We start from the raw sequence: 19,029 nt of genomic DNA on the forward strand, positions 1-19,029 counted from the left end.
CTCTCTCTCCCCTCCTTTCCCAGCCTGACGTTTAGAAAAGCTTCCTCTGCACCGCTGCCCTGCTTTCAGACTGTTTTATTTTGAATCTTGAAGTTACTCAAAAGGCCTGTCTCGGTCTCCGTGGTCCCGATTACGACTGACTCTACTTATTTTCCTGAGTAGAGACTAGATGGGGGATACTTTTAAGATCCCGATGTCACATTCTAAGGCGTCCCCCCCCCCCGCCCGAGAACCTCCAAAGTGGGGTGGGGTGGGGGTATCCTCAGAGACAGCAATTGAGAGTCGGGCAGAACCGGATTGCAGAATGTGTGGGCTTAGCAGTGTGTGTGCGGGTGAAAACAAGGAGCGCTTTTCCTTTTTTTATACGTTGCCTAATATTTAGATCATCTGTAGAAAGAAGTTATCTAAACAACTGGAGGCGGAAACCATTTGTTAAGTGAGCAGGGACAGTAAAAGCATGTCTATTTTCATTGTATCCCCCCCCTTACAGAATTGCATGCCCTGTAACAGGAATGCATGGATTTGATTCTGCCTGTGCTACTTAACCCCTGTGCCACACTTTGATCAACCGTGAGAATTAAATGTCACATAAGAAGCACTCGGTAACTGTTAACTATTGCACTCGCAAGAGCTAGCAGTACAAGTTTTAACTAGAAACTTTACTGACGTAGGTGGAGGCATAAAATGAGAAAAACCTCTGCCCAGGTTCCAGAAAGAAATCACTCGATAAGATGATGAGTCGTTATAATGCTGAAGATTTACATTAAATAAGCTGGGAGATCTGAAACTTGAAATTCGTTAGTTGAAGTGTAACTATTGAAATCTTGCTAACAGCGTATGATTGATTAAATAGCCTTTTAAACTTTCCTTAATTTGGACTTTATCAAATTAACAGTACTTGAAAGTCAATACATTTTTATCTTAATTTGAATGGAACACTGTGATTAGGAAGACGCAGAGCTGGAATTACTCAAGGAAAGATGTCAGTTTGCAAGGCAGAAATCTTGAATTCATTAAAAGGTGTTTTTATTTGACTAAGATGTTTAGTTAAGGAGAATTAAGTTTTGCAAAAATCAGAATACCCAGTATGATTTTTTTTTTTCTTCCAACAGTGACTTAGGTGTCTTTCTCTGGTGGTGCTTCCTGGCAGTGCCTGGATAGCTAATGCTTTTGAGTCTTGGTTTCTTTAAGTTTAGTTAATATGTGCTGCAAACCTTTGGGATTCATTTACTGTGGTTCTTAGGAAGACTCACTGTTATCTGGAGAACCCCCAACATGGAAAATTTTTCTTTTTGTTACAGTCTTTTGTTTTGTTTTGAAACAGGGGCTCTGTGTAGTCCAGGATGGATTTGAATCCACTGTGTTTCCCCAGATTAGCTTTGAACTCTACTCCTTGAATACTGGAATTATACATGCCTGCTACCACATTTGGCCATTGCTTGCTATGAACCCGAATTTAAAGTTCTGGAATTAGTCTCAAGGTTTTATGTGTTCCAGGCAACCACTGCTGAGCTACATCATAGCCCAAGTGCTGGGATTGTAAGAGAATTACCATAATTCATGAGTTTTAGGTTGCATGTCTTTCTCAGTAGCAGCATGTCTTGTCTGGGATATCATGTCCAGGGCGAGTACCCACTCTGCTGCCCACCCATTGGTAATAGTAACCTTCATGGTTAAGTCAGTACCAGTCTTGGTGGTACAGTAAGTGCAGAAGTGGTAACAATAGCAGCTCACGTGCCAGAGAGGAGTTTTAAAGTGCTCTAAGCAAAGTGGAATCCTTCCTTTGGGAAGAAGAAGTGTAGGATAGTTCAGTAACATCGACACTCAACAGAGACCACATCACGGAAGTTTTACTACAGTATATTGTTAAAACTTGTTTTTACTCTCCCTGCTCAATTATAAGTTAACCACCATTGGTTTGTACTCACTCTAGGAATCCTTGATTTCAGGTATTCATACGGGCTCAGATTGTGTCCCCCAAGGATAAGAGGGTAGGACACCACTGTGCTCCACTTACCTTTAAACAGATAATATCACTTTGGAATCAGTGTAAAATCAAATTAAGTATTTTTTAAGCTGTCACAAAGAGTAAAGAAATAAAAGGGTAAATGTGGGCAGGGTAAGAACTGTAGAAATCAAGATTATAGAAGTTTTTTAGGGAAGACAAACCTTAAGTAAGAGTTGTTATAAACAAACCTTAACTTTTCTACTAAAATGTAAAAAGGTGAAGTTGGATCTGCCTGTCTCTGCCTCTTTAATGCTGACATTAAAGCCAGGCACCACCACACCTGGCTTAAGATGATTAGTTTTAAAGAATATATTTTAATCCATAAGGGTTATGGGGGAAATACAAAATTGAGGGTGACAATTTCCCAGGAAGAACACCTGAGAAGTTACCCTTAAAGCTTTGAACACATAAATTTGCTGTTGAACAAAATCAAACATCCATATCCCAAGTAATGCCATTTTTAGAGAAAAATCTGTCTTGACTAATCTCTAGCCCCTGCCATGTATCCTCCATGTGTAAACAGACAGACAGCCTTTCTAAAGGAAAAACACAGAAATAATGACTTTACAGTTTCTTCCAAACCTTCATTTTTCAAAAAGATTTTGAGTTTTAGTTATTTGCATATGTGATGTGTGTGTCTTGGTTGTGGTTTATTTACATGAGTGCAGTCCCCACAGAGGCCAGATGAGGGTGTGGCATCCCCTGGGGCTTGAGTTGCAGGTATTGGGAGTCACTTCACATGGGTGTTGGGAGCTGAACTCTGGTCCTCTGCTCCTTTCTTTCTGTTCCCCAGGCCTGGTACTTCCTGCTTACAAGGTACATTTGTCAGCTGTAGGATTGGAGGATGTGGATATGGAAACCTTTTATTTTAAAGCTTCTTGCGGCTCCCAAAGATGCTCTACTGGCAATTATTTTCATTGAGGGAAAAGCGTATGTGGCTCCAGAAATCTTTCTTTCAGCAATAATTATAGACCATTGGGCTTGAAATAAACATCGAATTGTTAGATAAAGAAGCAGGACAAGGGTTAAGTCACCTGTTCTAGGACACAAGTGGTGGCCAGACTTCAGTTCTTTTCAACTGAGTAGACTAAGGTCCTACCACATTAGCCTGGTAATAAATGAAACGTGTACAGTGAAATGTAGCCGTTTTATTTGTGTGTAGAAGAGTTAAATACACACTGACTACCGTTTCCTTACAGAAACCATGCGGCCGTGAAGATGTAGTTACAGCTTTCACATGAACACAGCTGGCACTATTATAATCTAGTGCTCCAAAGGAAGACAGTCAGTGAACACAAAAGGACAGTTCTGAGGCCAACAGAATGTAGGAACCTGAACTTGAAACCTGAGCCACTGCCTGCAGGTAATAACTTTTTTAAACACTGTTTCTTTAAGGACAGGCACCAAAACTACACAGAGAAACCCTGTCTCGAAAAACCAAAACCAAACAAAAACAAAACAAAAACAAAAAACAACACTTTTGTTTCTTTAAAATTCATCTGTTGTCTTTTTGTTTTTTAAATTTTTACGTTTTAACAAAGTAAATTACCAAGTCCACCCCCCATTCCCATCCCCTCCATTCCAATTTCTCACCCCATTCTCATCCCCTCCGTTCCAGTTCACACCCCCATTCCAGTTCACACCCCCATTCCCATCCCCTCCAATCCAGTTCACACCCCCATTCCCATCCCCTCCAATCCAGTTCACACCCCCATTCCCATCCCCTCCAATCCAGTTCACACCCCCATTCCCATCCCCTCCAATCCAGTTCACACCCCCATTCCCATCCCCTCCATTCCAGTTCACACCCCCATTCCCATCCCCTCCAATCCAGTTCACACCCCCATTCCCACCCCCTCCATTCCAGTTCACACCCCCATTCCCACCCCCTCCATTCCAGTTCACACCCCCATTCCCATCCCCTCCAATCCAGTTCACACCCCCATTCCCATCCCCTCCAATCCAGTTCACACCCCCATTCCCATCCCCTCCATTCCAGTTCACACCCCCTTTCCCATCCCCTCCATTCCAGTTTCTCACCCCTTTCCCATCCCCTCCATTCCAGTTCACACCCCCTTTCCCATCCCCTCCATTCCAGTTTCTCACCCCTTTCCCATCCCCTCCATTCCAGTTCACACCCCCTTTCCCATCCCCTCCATTCCAATTTCTCACCCCATTCCCATCCCCTCCATTCCAGTTCACACCCCCTTTCCCATCCCCTCCATTCCAGTTTCTCACCCCTTTCCCATCCCCTCCATTCCAGTTCACACCCCCTTTCCCACCCCCTCCATTCCAGTTTCTCACCCCCGCCTTTTTTAACCCACTGAGTCATCTTAGTGCTGAGGTATGTGTGGTGTGGGGGTTCATGAGTTCAGGGCCACCACCTACTGGAGTGTGAGTAGTAACCTCTCAAGGGTGCATCCCTGCGGGGTTGGGGGTAACTAACTCCCCTCCCACGGGCGCCGTCAGTTGCCCACCGTTCCGGTTGTGGGTGGAACTTCAGGACTTAATTCCTTCCGGTTCCTGGACTTGGTCTGGCTTGAGCTTGTGCAGGTCTTAATGCATGCAGTCATAACTGCTTTCAGTTTATGTACGGACTGTCCGTCTGTCTGACAGAGGGCTTGTGTCTGGAATATACAGATGACTCAAGGAACTAAACACCAAAAATAAATAAATATTTATTGAAAAGCCCGAACAATCCAATTAAAAAATCTTGGAGTGGAACTAAACATAGAGGTCATAAGGGAAAAAAGTACAAATTGCTAGGATTTTTTTTTTTTTTTTTTTTTTTTTTTTAATGTTCAACAAGCATCCTTCGCCATCAGGGAAATTCAAATTAAAACTACAGCTAAGCCAGACGGTGGTGGTGCACGCCTTTAATCCCAGCACACGGGAGGCAGAACCAGGTGGATCTCTGTGAGTTTGAGGCCAACCTGGGCTACCAAGTAAGTTCCAGGAAAATGGTGCAAAGCTACAGAGAAACCCTGTCTCGAAAAACACCAAAAAATCCCAGCACTCGGGAGGCAGAGGCAGGTGGATCTCTGTGAGTTCAAGGCCAGCCTAGTCTACAAAGCAAGTTCCAAGACAGCCTCCAAAGCTACAGAGAAACCCTGTCTGGAAAAAAACAAAAACAAAAAAAACAAAAAACCCTATGGCTAAAATCAAAGCAAACAAATGCTGGCAGAGATACAGGAAAAGGAGGAAGATTATTTGTTTATTGAGATTATTTGTTTGTCTGGTGTTCAAATCTTTGAAAAATGGGTGTCCATGGCTTAAAAAACCATTTAAGAACACTCTCTGAGTTCATTGAAACCTAGTAACTATAAGGAAGAGTTCTAGATGGATGAAGGAAGATATCAGCCATATTTTATCAATACACCAGAAGCTGGAATAAGAATATCTGTGCATCAGGCAGTGGTGGCGCATGTCTTTAATTCCAGCACTCAGGAGGCAGAGGCAGGCGGATTTCTGGGAGTTTGAGGCCAGCCTGGGCTACAGAGTGAGATCCAGGGCAGACAGTGCTACACACAGAAACCCTGTCGCAAAAAAAAACGGGGGAAAAAAAAAAAGAATATCTGTTCTACCTGTGGCCACAATGACCTTAACATGGACACCAGATACTCTAAGTTGAAAACTATTCCAAAGAATCAGATTCAGAATGCAAAGGGATGGTATAGCAGATGTATTTTGCATATAGTTTTCTTTTTATAAATGTGTGAGTTTTATGTAATAAAAATCCATTTAAATTTAAAAGACTTTCAGTAAGTATGGAACAGAAGCTTTAAGCGGTGAAAGTATGTATCTTGGTTTCTTACTGGTTTTCTTTCCTAGTGGTAATTGGATTAATTGAATTTAGTGATACTGGGGCTTTATTAGACTGATTATTTTTATCTCCTGTGTGGGTGTTTTGCCTGCATGTATATTTGTGCATCATGTGTGTAGAGTGCCTGAGAAGCCAGAGAAGAGTGTTGTGGCCTCTGGAGCTGGAGTTACAGACTGTTGTGAGCTGCTGCAGGGGAGCTGGGAACCAATCCTGGGTCAAGCAGAGCAGCAAGTGCTGAGCCGCTTCTTCAGCCCAATATCAGAGACTTGAATAATTAAATTTTTCATTTATTTACTGAGATATTTAGTGTGTTCACATGCACATGTGTGTGTGCACATGCACATGCTCATTCAAGCACACACCACTATGCACATGTGGAGGCCAGAGAACGGCTTGCAGGACTTGGCTCTCTCCTTCCACCATCTGGGTTCCAGAAATCAAACATGAATCATCAGGCTTAGCAGCAAGCACCTTGCCCCACTGAGCCGTCTCAGAAGTCCTATCAGAGGACTTTTTTAAATTAGACATTGCTGAGTTTGTTCACTGTGATTTTCTTTGGGAGTTTGGCATTCGTGTGTCCATGATTTCTGTTTTTCGTTCAGGTATGGTGAGGCCAGCAGATGAAGAAAAGGTAGCCTGTTATTCCCAGGTCTCAGATGGAATGAGGCATGGTGCATTACGAGGAGCCACACCCTGCACCGCCAAGGTTGGTGCCATGTAGGCAGGGCAGCAGGCTGCGGAAGAGCCTTGGGCTGGTTTGGAGACAGTGGGAAAGAAGCCTGTGCTGACTAAGCGGCTTCCATCAGAAACTGAACAAACTCACTGGACTCGGGCTGTATTGGCTGATCCCTGGCCTTAGGGTGGTTGAGCTGGGGAACAATGCCCCAGAGGGTCAGAGCTCATAACGAAGGTGGCTGCAGGAGCCAAGAATTTGGACTTGTTTTCATAGGCAGGCTGGTTTGTGAGAACATCTTTTATACCCCTAGGAATTGATTAGTCTGGATCAGAGCAGTCCTTCCCTGGTCAGTGGGACTCCAAAGATGCCAAAGGGTCATAACAAAAGCTAGAAACCATGATTAGTATAACAATTAAAACTAGTTTTGAATTTTCTTCCTTATACTCTTTCCCTATAGAATGAATTAGGAGTAATCCCGCTTTACTTTCAGAGAGTTTAAGCAAGATAATAGTTATTTGTTTTCTAAAATTTTTCTTATAAATTTTCTTGCCTGGATATTTATTTTGTGGGAAGATTTTTCACTTTCAGTGTTTTTAAACACGTATAGGACTATGCAGCCATTATAGTTCTGGAGTTTGTTTGGTAAGCTTTCTTTTCTTCTAGGAACATGTCCATAATATCGTCACCTTAATGTCTACGTTGGTCTCTTCTTATTTCTGATATTAATTTGTGCCTTTTTCCTCTCTTTAAAAAAATAAATTATTAATTAATTAATTTGGTTTTTCGAGATAGGGTCTCTCTGTGTAACAGCTCTGGCTGTCCTGGAACCCACTTTGTAGACCAGGCTGGCCTCAAACTCACAGAGATCTGCCTGATTCTGCCTCCCAAATGCTGGGCTTAAAGGTGTGCACCACCACCACCTGGCAAAAAATGTTTATTTTTTAATTTTGTGTGTATGGGTGTTTTGGCTACATGTATAAGTGTGTATCATGTGCATGTTTGGTGCCTGTGGAGGTCGGAGGAGGGCATTGCATCACCTGGAAGTGGAGTTACAGGCAGTTTGTGAGCTGACCTGTGGGTGCTGGGAACGAAACCTACGTCCTTTGCAAGAGCAGCAAGAGCTCTTAACCACTGAGCCATCGTTCCAGCCTCTCTCTCTCCCTCTCCCTCTCCCTCTCCCTCTCTCTCCCTCTCTCCTCTCTCTCTCTCTCCTCTCTCCTCTCTCTCCTCTCTCTCCTCTCCCCTCTCTCTCTCCCCTCTCTCCCTCTCTCTCTCTCTCTCTCTCTCTCTCTCCCTCTCTCTCTCTCTCCCTCTCTCTCTCTCTCTCTCTCTCTCTCTCTCTCTCTCTCTCTCTCTCTCTCTCTCGCTCTCTCGCTCTCTCGCTCTCTCGCTCTCTCTCCCTCTCTCTCTCTCTTTCTTTTTTTTTTGAGACAGAGTTTCTCTGGATAGCCCCTGGCTGTCTTGGAACTCATTTCGTGGATCAGGCTGGTCTCAAAATTACAGAAATCTGCCTGCCGCTGCATCTCAAGTACTGGGGTTAAAGACATGCACCACCATACCTGGTTTCTCTCACTCTTGATAAATCTTTTCTTTCCCTAGAGAACTGCTTATAATTTATTGATTTGTTATTGTGTTTATTGTTTATTTTAATAATATTAAGTAAGAATTTAGTATATATTTCTTCTATGTGTTTGTATTTGCCTTTTTTTTTTTTTTTTTTAAAGACAGAGTTCTCTGTGTAGCTTTGCGCCTTTCCTGGAACTCACTTAGTAGCCCAGGCTGGCCTCCAACTCAGAAAGATCCGCCTGGCTCTGCCTCCCGAGTGCTGGGATTAAAGGTGTATGTTACCACCGCCCAGCGTATTTGCCATTTTTAATGTTATTCATTAGATACTTACTGTTTCCTGTTTTGAAAGATTTTTATTGTTTGACAAAAATATATTTATGAAGGGGAACATATTTGATATGTATACATGGTGTGGTTAAATCAAATGTATTCATGACTTTTATGTTCTTTGCGTGTGTGTGTGTGTGTGTGTGAGAGAGAGAGAGAGAGAGAGAGATTTTCTAAAGATTGTACCAAGGGCTTTGTACATACTAAGCCAATTGCTCTACCACTGAGCCATGCCCCATCCCAAATAGTCTTTTTTTTTTTTTTTCCAATGGTATATCTTGACTGGGTGGTGGTGGTGCATGCTTTTAATCCCAGCATTCGGGAGGCAGAGGCAGGTGTGTATCTCTGTGAGTTCGAGGCCAGCCTGATCTAGGAATCAAGTTCCAGGACAGCCAAGGCTATGCAGAGAAACCCTGTCTCAAAAAACCAAAAATGAAAACACACACATACAAAAGAATAGTTTATCTTTATTAAATTAATTTTATTTTTAATTCTGTGTGTGTGTGTGTGTGTGTGTGTAAAAACAACTGTACATTTGTGGCATGTACCCTTGGAGACCAGAGGCATCAGATTCCTTAGAGTTTGTGTTATAGGTGGTCATGAGCCACCACCCAATGTGGGTGCTGGGAATTAAAATCAGGTCCTCTGGAAGAACAGCCAATACTCTAACTACTGAGCCATGAATCTAGCCCCTATCAGTCTTTTTGTTTTAAGAATACTTAAGAGGCTGGAGAGATGGCTCAGCGGTTAAGAGCACTGGCTGCTCTTCTAGGGGACCCGGGTTCAAGTTCCCAACACCCACATGGCCGCTCACAACTGTCTGTAACTCCTGTTCCAGGGGATCTGACACCTTCACACAGACATATATGCAGGCAAAACATCAATATTCATAAAATAAAAAAGGGATACTTAAGATCTATCCTCAACAGCTTTCAGATATCCAACACTGTAGTCACCGTGAGATATGATAGCTCTTTTGAACTTGTCTGTACTGAGATTCTGCTTTTGCTTTCTGAGGACCTAAACATTGCAATTTCATTCAGTTGCACCTGTGGCCTGATACTCCATGTTCATGAAAACTCAAGGCCCTGGTTCTCTAACCATTCAGAGTAGAATGGGTCTTTATTGTTTGTTTTTTGTTTTTGTTTTTGGTACAGTGTAAACAAGAGTTTTCCTGTCCCGATCACCCAGTCCCAAATAAATACACAGAGTTTATATTGATTACAAAATGCTCAGCCAATAGCTTAGGCTTTCTACTAATTAGCTCTTACACTTAAATGAACCCATTTCAGTTAATCTATGTATTGCCACATGGCTCCTGGTTTACCTGCCAACTAGCATCTTGCTTCTTGGGTGTCTCTCTGACGTCTGTCTTGACTCTGCCCTTCTTCATCCCAGTCCTCAGTTTGATTGTCCTGCCTAACTTTATCCTGCCTTGCTATAGGCCAGTCAACTTTATTATTAACCCGTGAGAGTAATACATATTCGCAGCATACAGAAGGATTATCCCACAGCAGTACAAGGTCTCATATAACTGAATGTGGCCTTGAATTCACTGTGTGCCTGAGGCTGACTGTGGACTTATCCATCTCAGAGAGCTCAAGTGTCCACCACAATTCCTGGCTGGAATGGAGTTCTAAGTATATCTAGTAAATCAGGTTTGCTCAGGGTTTTGGTTTTCCTTTTTCTTTTTTGATGTGAGGTAGGTAAGATGAAGTTTTGTATTGTGATAGTGGCTTTGTCAGATTGGCCCCAGATTCTGTCAGTTTTTATAACTTAGTAAAGGGAAATTTCAAAGTACACAGCAGAAGAATATAGTGGCTCAAAGCCAGTGTGAGAGCCATTTGTGAGCGCTCACACTATCGTCTCAAGGCTGACCTTGTTTCATCTCTAGCTCTATCTAATCATACTCCTTTCTCTCAGACTTTGATCAATTTTTAAACAAATCCTGGTCATTAACTATGGCATAATGCAGTTTCATCCATGAATATTAATATTCCCATATCATCTTCATACCTAGAAAAGTTCTTTAGTATCATCCAGTATCCAGTCCCTGTTGACAGTTTCTCATTTCCTGTCTCTGATTCATCATCCCCTGTCTCATCCTTCCCAGTGCTGGGATAATAGGCATATTTCAGCACAACCTAGTAAAACTAATCATTGTGAAATCAACAACTCAGTGGCATTTGGAACACTTGTAGGGTATGGAAGGCTACCTCTGGTCTTGCAGTGTTCTCATACACTCCCTACCTGTAAAAACAAGTGTACATTTTTATGGATCTGCCTATACGAGATAGTTTATCTAAATGGAATGATATATGTGACCTTTTGTGCCTAGCTTCTAACTTAGCATGGTTTTCAGTCTCATCAATGTGGTAGCTTACCAGTATCCATTTCTTTCTGTGGCTCAATAATAATATAGCTCCAGTCTTTATTATAATTTTATGCTAAGTTTGGAAATTTAGAAGTGAGACCATTTTGTTCTTTTTCAATACCATTTGGGTTTTTAGACTCCCTTGAGATTTTCCATATAAATTTGAGGATATTCTTTCAGGTCACAGATGCATGGAATCCTATAGGGATTGTACTGAATCTATAAATTGTTTGAGTAATATTGGCATTACAACAGTATTTTCCATGACCATAGTATACTCTTCCCACTTACTTAGGTTTTTGGTTTTAATAATGTATCATGGGTTTACTGAAATAGACATTTCACCCCCATACTTAAATGTATTCCTATATGTTCTTTCAGAGGTTCATTTTTGGGTTTTGCTCATTTTTAGGAGGATATGGAAATGGATTATTTTTGTTTGGTTATTGTTACTTCTTCTAATCTTCTAGATACAAAATAAAGTTTGGTTTTAGATCCACTTCCTATTTGTTTCTGTAGCAAAAGGTTCTTTTGCAGTACACAATCACCTAACACTCTGTTACCATTAAAATATCTTTTTTGGGGGGTTGGGGATTTAGCTCAGTGGTAGAGCGCTTGCCTAGCAAGCACAAGGCCCTGGGTTCAGTCCTCAGCTCTGGCCAAAAAAAAACAAAACAACAACAAAACAAAAAACAAAAAAAACAAAAACTTTTTGTTGTTTGTAAACTTTGAAAATCTCTATTGTTAAATGATACACAAGATTCAGAAAAATAGACAATAAAATTGCTTCTCTATAGCCTAATAGGTTAAGTAACTATAGGTAATAGGTTTTGTTGAATTTTTATAATAAATTAGATCAGGATACATGTGAGTTTTTAAAATCTTAAATGAGAAATCATTTAAAGGTACCTTATAGCTATATATTAAAATAGGACTCATTTATTGTTTCATAAATTCATGCCAAAGACAATCATGGTACTAGATCTAAGTGCCTCAAAGTTCATAGTATTCATAATTTTTCATTTCCAAGTTTGTCAAGCTAATATTGATAGTGTGAGTGCTTAGTTTTGACTTTGAGCTAGGTCTCATTATGGAGCCCAGGCCGTCCTGGAACTCAGTGCTCCGGCCCTAGCCGCCTGGTTACTGGGATTATAGCATGTACAGCCATGCTCAGTTGGCGGATGGAGACAGGAAGAGCAGAAGGTTCAGGCTATCGTTGTCTACTTCAGGAATTTAAACACTTATCGTTGATAATAAATCCCACTTCCTCCAGACAGCCCCAGTCCTTGTCAGCTTCATAATCCACTGAGTCCAGTGAGTGACTCATGAATGCACTCGGGCCTTCCAGTGGCCACAACCTCAGCTAATGATGGAGTCTTGTGAGCCCCTCTTCCATCCATGCTAGAATATTGACTAGCTTGATTGGGGGGGTAGTGATAACTGTAGCTGTTAGAAGTTCATAGGGCAACAATATTTCATACCACTCTTCCCCATCCCTGGCTCCTACATTCTTCGGTTCCTCTCCCTTTTCTTGATGTTTCTTGAGCCTTGGGGGTTAGGTAGGATGGTATAAATATCCCATCTGGGGCTGAGCACTCAACAGTCACTAATTCTGAGTACTGTGACCGATACCCACTGTAGAAAGAGACTTTCCTGACGAGAATTGAGGGCAGCACAAGTCTCTGGCTGGAAACATAAGTATTTAGAAGTCAGTTTGACATGTACATTTAGCAAAACAATGGCAAGTTTCCTTCTGGTGCCTGTGACCTCCTTAGCCATGGTCTGGGCTAGGTTTAGAGTACCAGACATAAATTCCCGCCTATGAAATGGGCCTTGGATCCAAATAGGAAGCTGTTGGTTACCTCGATAACAGTCATGCCACTAATGTACCTGTGGGCACATTTGGCAGGTCACTATTTTAGCATACAGTTGCTACTACTGAGTAAGTCCATTGATGTCTCCCCCTGTCGCACCCCGGGGCTGGAATAGCAACTTCTAGCCCTGTGAAACTAGCCTGTAGAGAGGAAGTTTTCAGGTTAATTCTGGATTGGGTTCTCGAGGCCCTACAAAAAGTGTGTTGTTTCTTCAGCAGTAGGGCCTTGCAAAGTCATCCTTGGTTGGTTACATAAATATGTCTAGTACTTTCCTCTCATCTGAAATTTTAACTTAATTTTTTTTTAACTGTAAATTGTTTGTAGGGTGTGTATGTACATGTACCGCTGCGTTCATGTGGAGATCAGAGAGGACTTCTACCTACTGAACTGTCCTGTAGGCCCCCTTGTTTGTTTGTTTGTTTGTTTCCAGACAGGGTTTTTCTGTGCATCCCTGGCTGTCCTGGAACTCACTCTGTAGACCAGGCTGGCCTCGAACTCACGTAGATCTGCCTGCCTCTGCCTCCCAGATGCTGGGATTAAAGGCATGTGCCACCACTGCCCAGCTCGCTCTTTGTGGTTTCAGTTACCTATAGTGCACCATGATTTGAAAATATTAAACAGAAAACTTTGGGAATAGCTTTCATTGTAGTATAGTGCAATTGTTCTATTTTATTATTGTGTTTACTTGTCTTTTACGGTGCTAAGTGGCCTAGCACATAAATGCACAGGGAGGATTTGGTTCTTTCTGAGGTTTTAGACATCCACTGGAGTATTTGGAATGTATCTTGTAGGACCCACACATATTCCCACGCATGCATAATCCTGTCAGCATCAAGGCCTCTTTTCTAAAATTATGTCATGCTATATGTTTAACATATCCCAAGGGACACATATTTCCATGTGTGTATATTCCCATTAGTACCCAGGCATCTTTTCTAAAATTACATAAGACTATATAGATTAACATGCCTAAAGGACACATATTCTCATACGTGCGTGGTCCCATTTTCACCAAGACATCTTTTCAAAAAATGCGATATAGGTTATGCTCAACCCCTAAAATTAAATTTTATTTGCATTAAATAATTGTGCGGTGAATGTAACATAACTTTATAACACAAATTCAGTTTTAATGAGCTAACAATATAGAATGTAATTAAGGACAGAATGAGGGAACTATGTAACCCTAATGTTTAATTTGCCTTAAATGTATTCTGGTGCCTTGGCAAGCTAATAAAAACAATAATTTTCTATCTATAGAATGGAAATTGTTTTACCTAAAATGTGTAAGGTACCATAGTATGGAAGATGAACATTTCCTTTAGGATTAACATTCCCATAAAAGTGTTAATTGCACAGTTGACCAGATGTCTAATCTTTCAGCCATTAACTAATAGGAGACAATGAAACAGAAGATGGAGCCAACATGGAACAGTGTCCTTCATTAGGAGTCAGCCGTAGTGACGGTGGAGAATCCCCAAGAGAAACTCAAGAACCTGAGGTAGGGATTCAGTTGGAAAGTGTTCTAATCTGAAGAAGAACAGCATGCTATTTAACAACTTTTCATGCTTAAAGAATACATCTTTTATTCAGTGATCCGAGGTTGTTAATAGAAGAGGTAGTATACACTTGATTTCCAGCATCAGGAGGCACAGCACAGGGTCAAGAGTTCAAAGTCAGGAGGCCTAGGGTGCATTTTCCAGACTCTGTTTCAAAAAGGTTTTGATTACATATCTATCATATATTTAGTTTTTAATATAGAATTTTTAATAATGCTTAGATGTAGCCGTAACATTTTGTACTAAATATATATATATATTGAATTATATTTCATCAGCTCCAAATGCATTCCTGAGAAAATAAAGAGTTAAAACATATAAAAATCAACACTTTCATTTCAGACAGTGGTTCTCAACCTGGATCGAATGACCCTTTCATAGGGATCGCCTAAGGCCATCTGAAAACACAGATATTTATGACTCATAACAGTAACAAAATTACACTTATGATGTAGCAGTGAAAATAATGTTACTGTTGGGGGTCACACAACATGAGGAACTGTATTAAAGGGTCGCTGATGAGGAAGGCTGAGAAGCACTGCCTTAAGAAATACTTTGGGCTGGGATGTAGCTCAGTGGTAAATTGTTTGCCTAGCACGTAGAAGGTCCTGGATGCAATATCCATCACTGAAAATAGCCACACTTGCCAGGCATAGTGGTGGGCATCTTTAATATCAGTACTCTGGAGGCAGAAGCCAGCAGATCTCAGAGTTCAAGTCCAGCCTGGTCTACAGAGTAACTTCCAGGACAACCAAGGCTACACAGAGAAAACCAGTCTAAAAAGCAAAACAAAACAAAACAAAATCTTGTAGTAAAATGAATAATGAACTGAAATATAAATGTCCTTCTATGTTTGTTATACACAGTCTTAAAAAAAAAATCTAGGGTTGGGGATTTAGCTCAGTGGTAGAGCGCTTACCTAGCAAGCACAAGGCCCTGGGTTCAATCCTCAACTCAAAAAACCAACCAACCAAACAAACAAAAAAAAACCCCACAAACTATAAAAGTAGGCTGAGCAGTGATGGCACACACCTTTAATCCCAGCACTCGGGAGGTAGAGACAGGTGGATCTCTGTGAGTTCGAGGCCAGCCTGGTCTACATAGTGAGTTCCACAGCCAGGGTAGTTACAAAGAGAAAGCCTGTCACCCCCCCCTGCCCCCCCAAAAAAGAAAAAAACTCTGTAAAAATATGGTTTATTTTACAAAGACTGATGTCATTTTACTTTTTTATTGACCTTTCAAAAGCATCTGACCTGTATGGACTCTGGGGATTCTTCCTTTGGACAGAATGATTCTCCTACTATTTTGCCCAATCCTGCTCCTGAAACAGATGAGTCACTCACATCACAGGACATGCCTGAGACACAGACCCTTCATGCAGAGCAGTTTCGTCTTTTGGACCCAAATGGGCAGCCTATTCAATATGACCTTCAGTCATTGGGGGATTCTAATACACAAATGGTGAGTATATTTCATAACGAACAAGTGTTAGGCTATTATGGTATTTAACAATATGTATTAATCATACAAAATGACCTTAGTTTCTTGATACGATTGATTTCCTTTTAAGAGCACAGAGACTGCCAATAGTTTAAAACAGTCCTTACTGCTCATGTCAGGACAAGTCAGATGTGATTTACAGCTAGTGTTTATATACTAAAGTTTGCTTGTAAGTTACGTTTTGTTTTTGAGACAAGGTTTCATGTAGCCCAAACTGTCTGTTCACTCTCTGTGTTATCAACCTTCATGCATGTGCTATCACGATAAAGATCATAGGTGCTTAAGAACATAGGCTGTGGTCAAGCTGATGGTTTTGAATCTTAGCTTCAGCGCTTGTCAGCTATGGGACCTCTGGAAAATTGGCACAGTCTCAGTCTGTGTCTGCAGAGTGAGGTAATAAGGCCATCCTAGAAGGAGGTGTGAGCTTAAATGACCTAGTAGCCCTGGAAAATTACAGCAGCATATCATTTCTCTAATGCCTCCAAGATGATCGCCATGAGCCCATCAGAAAACGGACAGGTGCTTCATGTAATTCCATCTTCCCAGACAGGAATGGCCCAAGTGATTATACCTCAGGAGCCGCCGGTGGATGTGACTAGTCCTCAAGGTGAGTCAGTATGGGATGGGTGCAGGGGGGTTGACAATGCTCTAAAGATTAAGGTGATAGTCTAGAAATTTTCCTAGGAAGTCCATAATAAATTTCATCTCTTTAGGTGAGATTATGAATTGAGTAATTAGAGAGGTTTTTTTAGCGTTTGCTTTTCAACTCCTGTCTAGGTTAGCTGTCTGTCTCATTGTGGGATTCTATGAGGCTGGTTGACTCCTGCTTCCTCCCAGATGACCAATGAGCATCAATCAAGTTCTTAATTATAGAAACAACAGTAGAAATAGCAACAGTAGCACAACTATAGGACCTAGCTACAGAGTTTTTATATTTGTATTGTACTGGTTTTTGCCAGCTCTGTGACCCATCCCTTCTCTAGCTGTTGTTTAGATCTCCTCCTCCTTCCCTTCATTTCACATTGGAAAAGAGCATCAGACTCCCAACCTCCCGTTGCCTGTTTGACAGTATTCCTGTTAATTTTCTTCCTTCCCTTTGCAATGTAGTTGAATCTCTTTTTAACATTATTTTTACCTTGTTTTATGATTTATTGTCTTTATTAATAGTCATTAAAAGTTAAACCCAAGCCGGGCAGTGGTGGCACACACCTTTAATCCCAGCACTTGGGAGGCAGAGCCAGGTGGACCTCTGTGAGTTCGAGGCCAGCCTGGTCTACAGAGTGAGTTCCAGGACAGGCTCCAAAGCTACACAGAGAAACCCTGTCTCGAAAAACCAGAAAAAAAAAAAAAAAAGTTAAATTCAAAACATTATAAGTATAATGTAGAAGTAAATTTTTTGTTTTCATATTACATGATGAACTCTTTAATATAACAATTCTACTATTTTAAAATCATAGCTGTTAAATATACGTATAAAAAGTTAACTACAAAATTTCATAGTCAGTATACAATTTAAAAGTAAATTTATCAGTGACAGTCCCAATAAATCATTTAAAGTTTCATTTTTGTAACTTCAGAACTATTCTTTTTCCTATTAAAATGATTTAATTCTAGTTACGTAATCTTCATAGTGTTATTGAAGATACTGACTGATGTTTCTTATTTTTGTTGTTAAGATGCCTCTGAAGAGAAGCCCACTGACAGAAGCTTACCAGCTGTAAGAGCAGACACTCTAGAAGCCAGCACCAATGACTACATTCTTCGTTCTCAAGCATCCCTTGTGTTTCCCAAAAAGTCAGGGACCAGGTGAATCATGGAAAAGAGGAGCTTGTTTTTGGGGTCACAGTGGAAGTCTGTGTTTAAATGATTAGACCTGGCAGACAGTGGAAAAGTTCAGAAAGAGGAAATGTTCATCATATCTTCATTTATTTCAGCACATCCTGACAAGACAGCCTCCTGTCCTTTCAGAGAAATATTCCTAAGGTTTTTAAATAGTTAACCACATTTATATAGATATAATTCCTAGATGATAAAGTATTTAAATATTTTTGCTAGCATTTTGTGTGCATGTATGTGCTGGTTCTGGAAATTGAGCAAAGGGTCTTAGATATACTAGGCAAATATTTTCCACACAGCCTGTTTTTTTGTTTTGTTTTGTTTTGTTTTAAATTTTGTCATTTGTTTGTTTGTTTTTAAAGTTTTTTATTTATTTCATGTATATGAGTACTCTATCTATATATACAATTTTATGCCAGAGGACCGCATCAGATCCCACTACAGATGGTTGTGAGCCACCATGTGGGTGCTGGGAATCAAACTCAGGACCTCTGGAGGAGCAGTCAGTGCTCTCAACTGCTGATCCATCTCTCCAGCCCTGACACAGCCTAGTTTGTGTTAACTTCTCCTTCAGGTTTTATCTTTTTTTTTTTTTTCCAAAAAATAACACGTTTCATGACAATTTTAGAAAAAATATTTGAAGTATCTTTTTGTAACTTTTTTTCGAGTTTATTTATTTTTATTCCCTGTGTATGTCTGCGCACCATACATACAGTGTCCTCAGAGGCCAGAAGAGGGCATTGGACCCCTGGGACTGGAGTTACAATTGTTTTCAAATAGTTTATTTTTATTTTATGTGCATTGGTATTTTGCCTGCATGTATGTCTGTATGAGGGTGTCTGACCCCTTTGAACAGGAGTTATAGATGGTTGTGAGCTGCCATGTGGGTGCTGGGGATTGAACCTGGGTCCTCTAGAAGAACAGTCAGAGCTCCTAACCGCTGAGCCATCTCTCCAGCCTCTCCCTTGAAGTATCATTTTATGTGTTTATATTCCTTCAATTGTTCTATGAAAATATTTTAAAATAAGACAATATTTATATTGTGAGCCATTAGTTAGTTTGTTTTCTGAGCTAGACATCAATCTAGGGCCTGCTGCATAGTAGGCAAGGGACTAACACTTAGGTACATTCTCAGCCCAAGACAATATATATTTTTCTTTACTGACTCCATCTGCACCTTAGATTTTTTTCATTGGAACATTTCTGAATACTGCTTTGATCTCATTGGTTGTTATGGCTCTATTGAAATCATTTGCTTGGTTTAACTTTGGTAGGTCATATGTGTCTTGAATTCATCCTTTTCTTTTAGATTTTCCAAGTTAGTGGGATATGAATTTTTAAAGTGTATCTTCACGATCCACTGGATGTCCTCAGTGTGTGTTATAGTGTCTCCCTTTTCTTCTAGTCTTATTAATTGGGTCTTCTGTCTCTTTCTTTTGATTAGTTTGGCTAGGGGTATGTCATTTTTACTTACCTTTTCAAAAAT

General features: G+C 40.7%; 1 protein-coding gene across 1 annotated transcript in view; it reads left to right on the forward strand.

The window, feature by feature from the left end:
- The window catches only part of Carf (calcium responsive transcription factor), a 48,858-nt gene that overhangs the window by 497 nt on the left and 29,332 nt on the right, over positions 1-19,029 (forward strand). The window contains 5 exon segments of the mRNA XM_036173113.1: positions 3,208-3,371; positions 14,032-14,149; positions 15,453-15,668; positions 16,194-16,314; positions 17,384-17,513. Of these exon segments, the coding sequence (XP_036029006.1) occupies positions 14,075-14,149; positions 15,453-15,668; positions 16,194-16,314; positions 17,384-17,513 (542 nt within the window). The 5' untranslated portion in view covers positions 3,208-3,371; positions 14,032-14,074.

This window comes from Onychomys torridus, chromosome 23 (assembly GCF_903995425.1).
Source record: "Onychomys torridus chromosome 23, mOncTor1.1, whole genome shotgun sequence".
Classification (NCBI taxonomy): domain Eukaryota; kingdom Metazoa; phylum Chordata; class Mammalia; order Rodentia; family Cricetidae; genus Onychomys; species Onychomys torridus.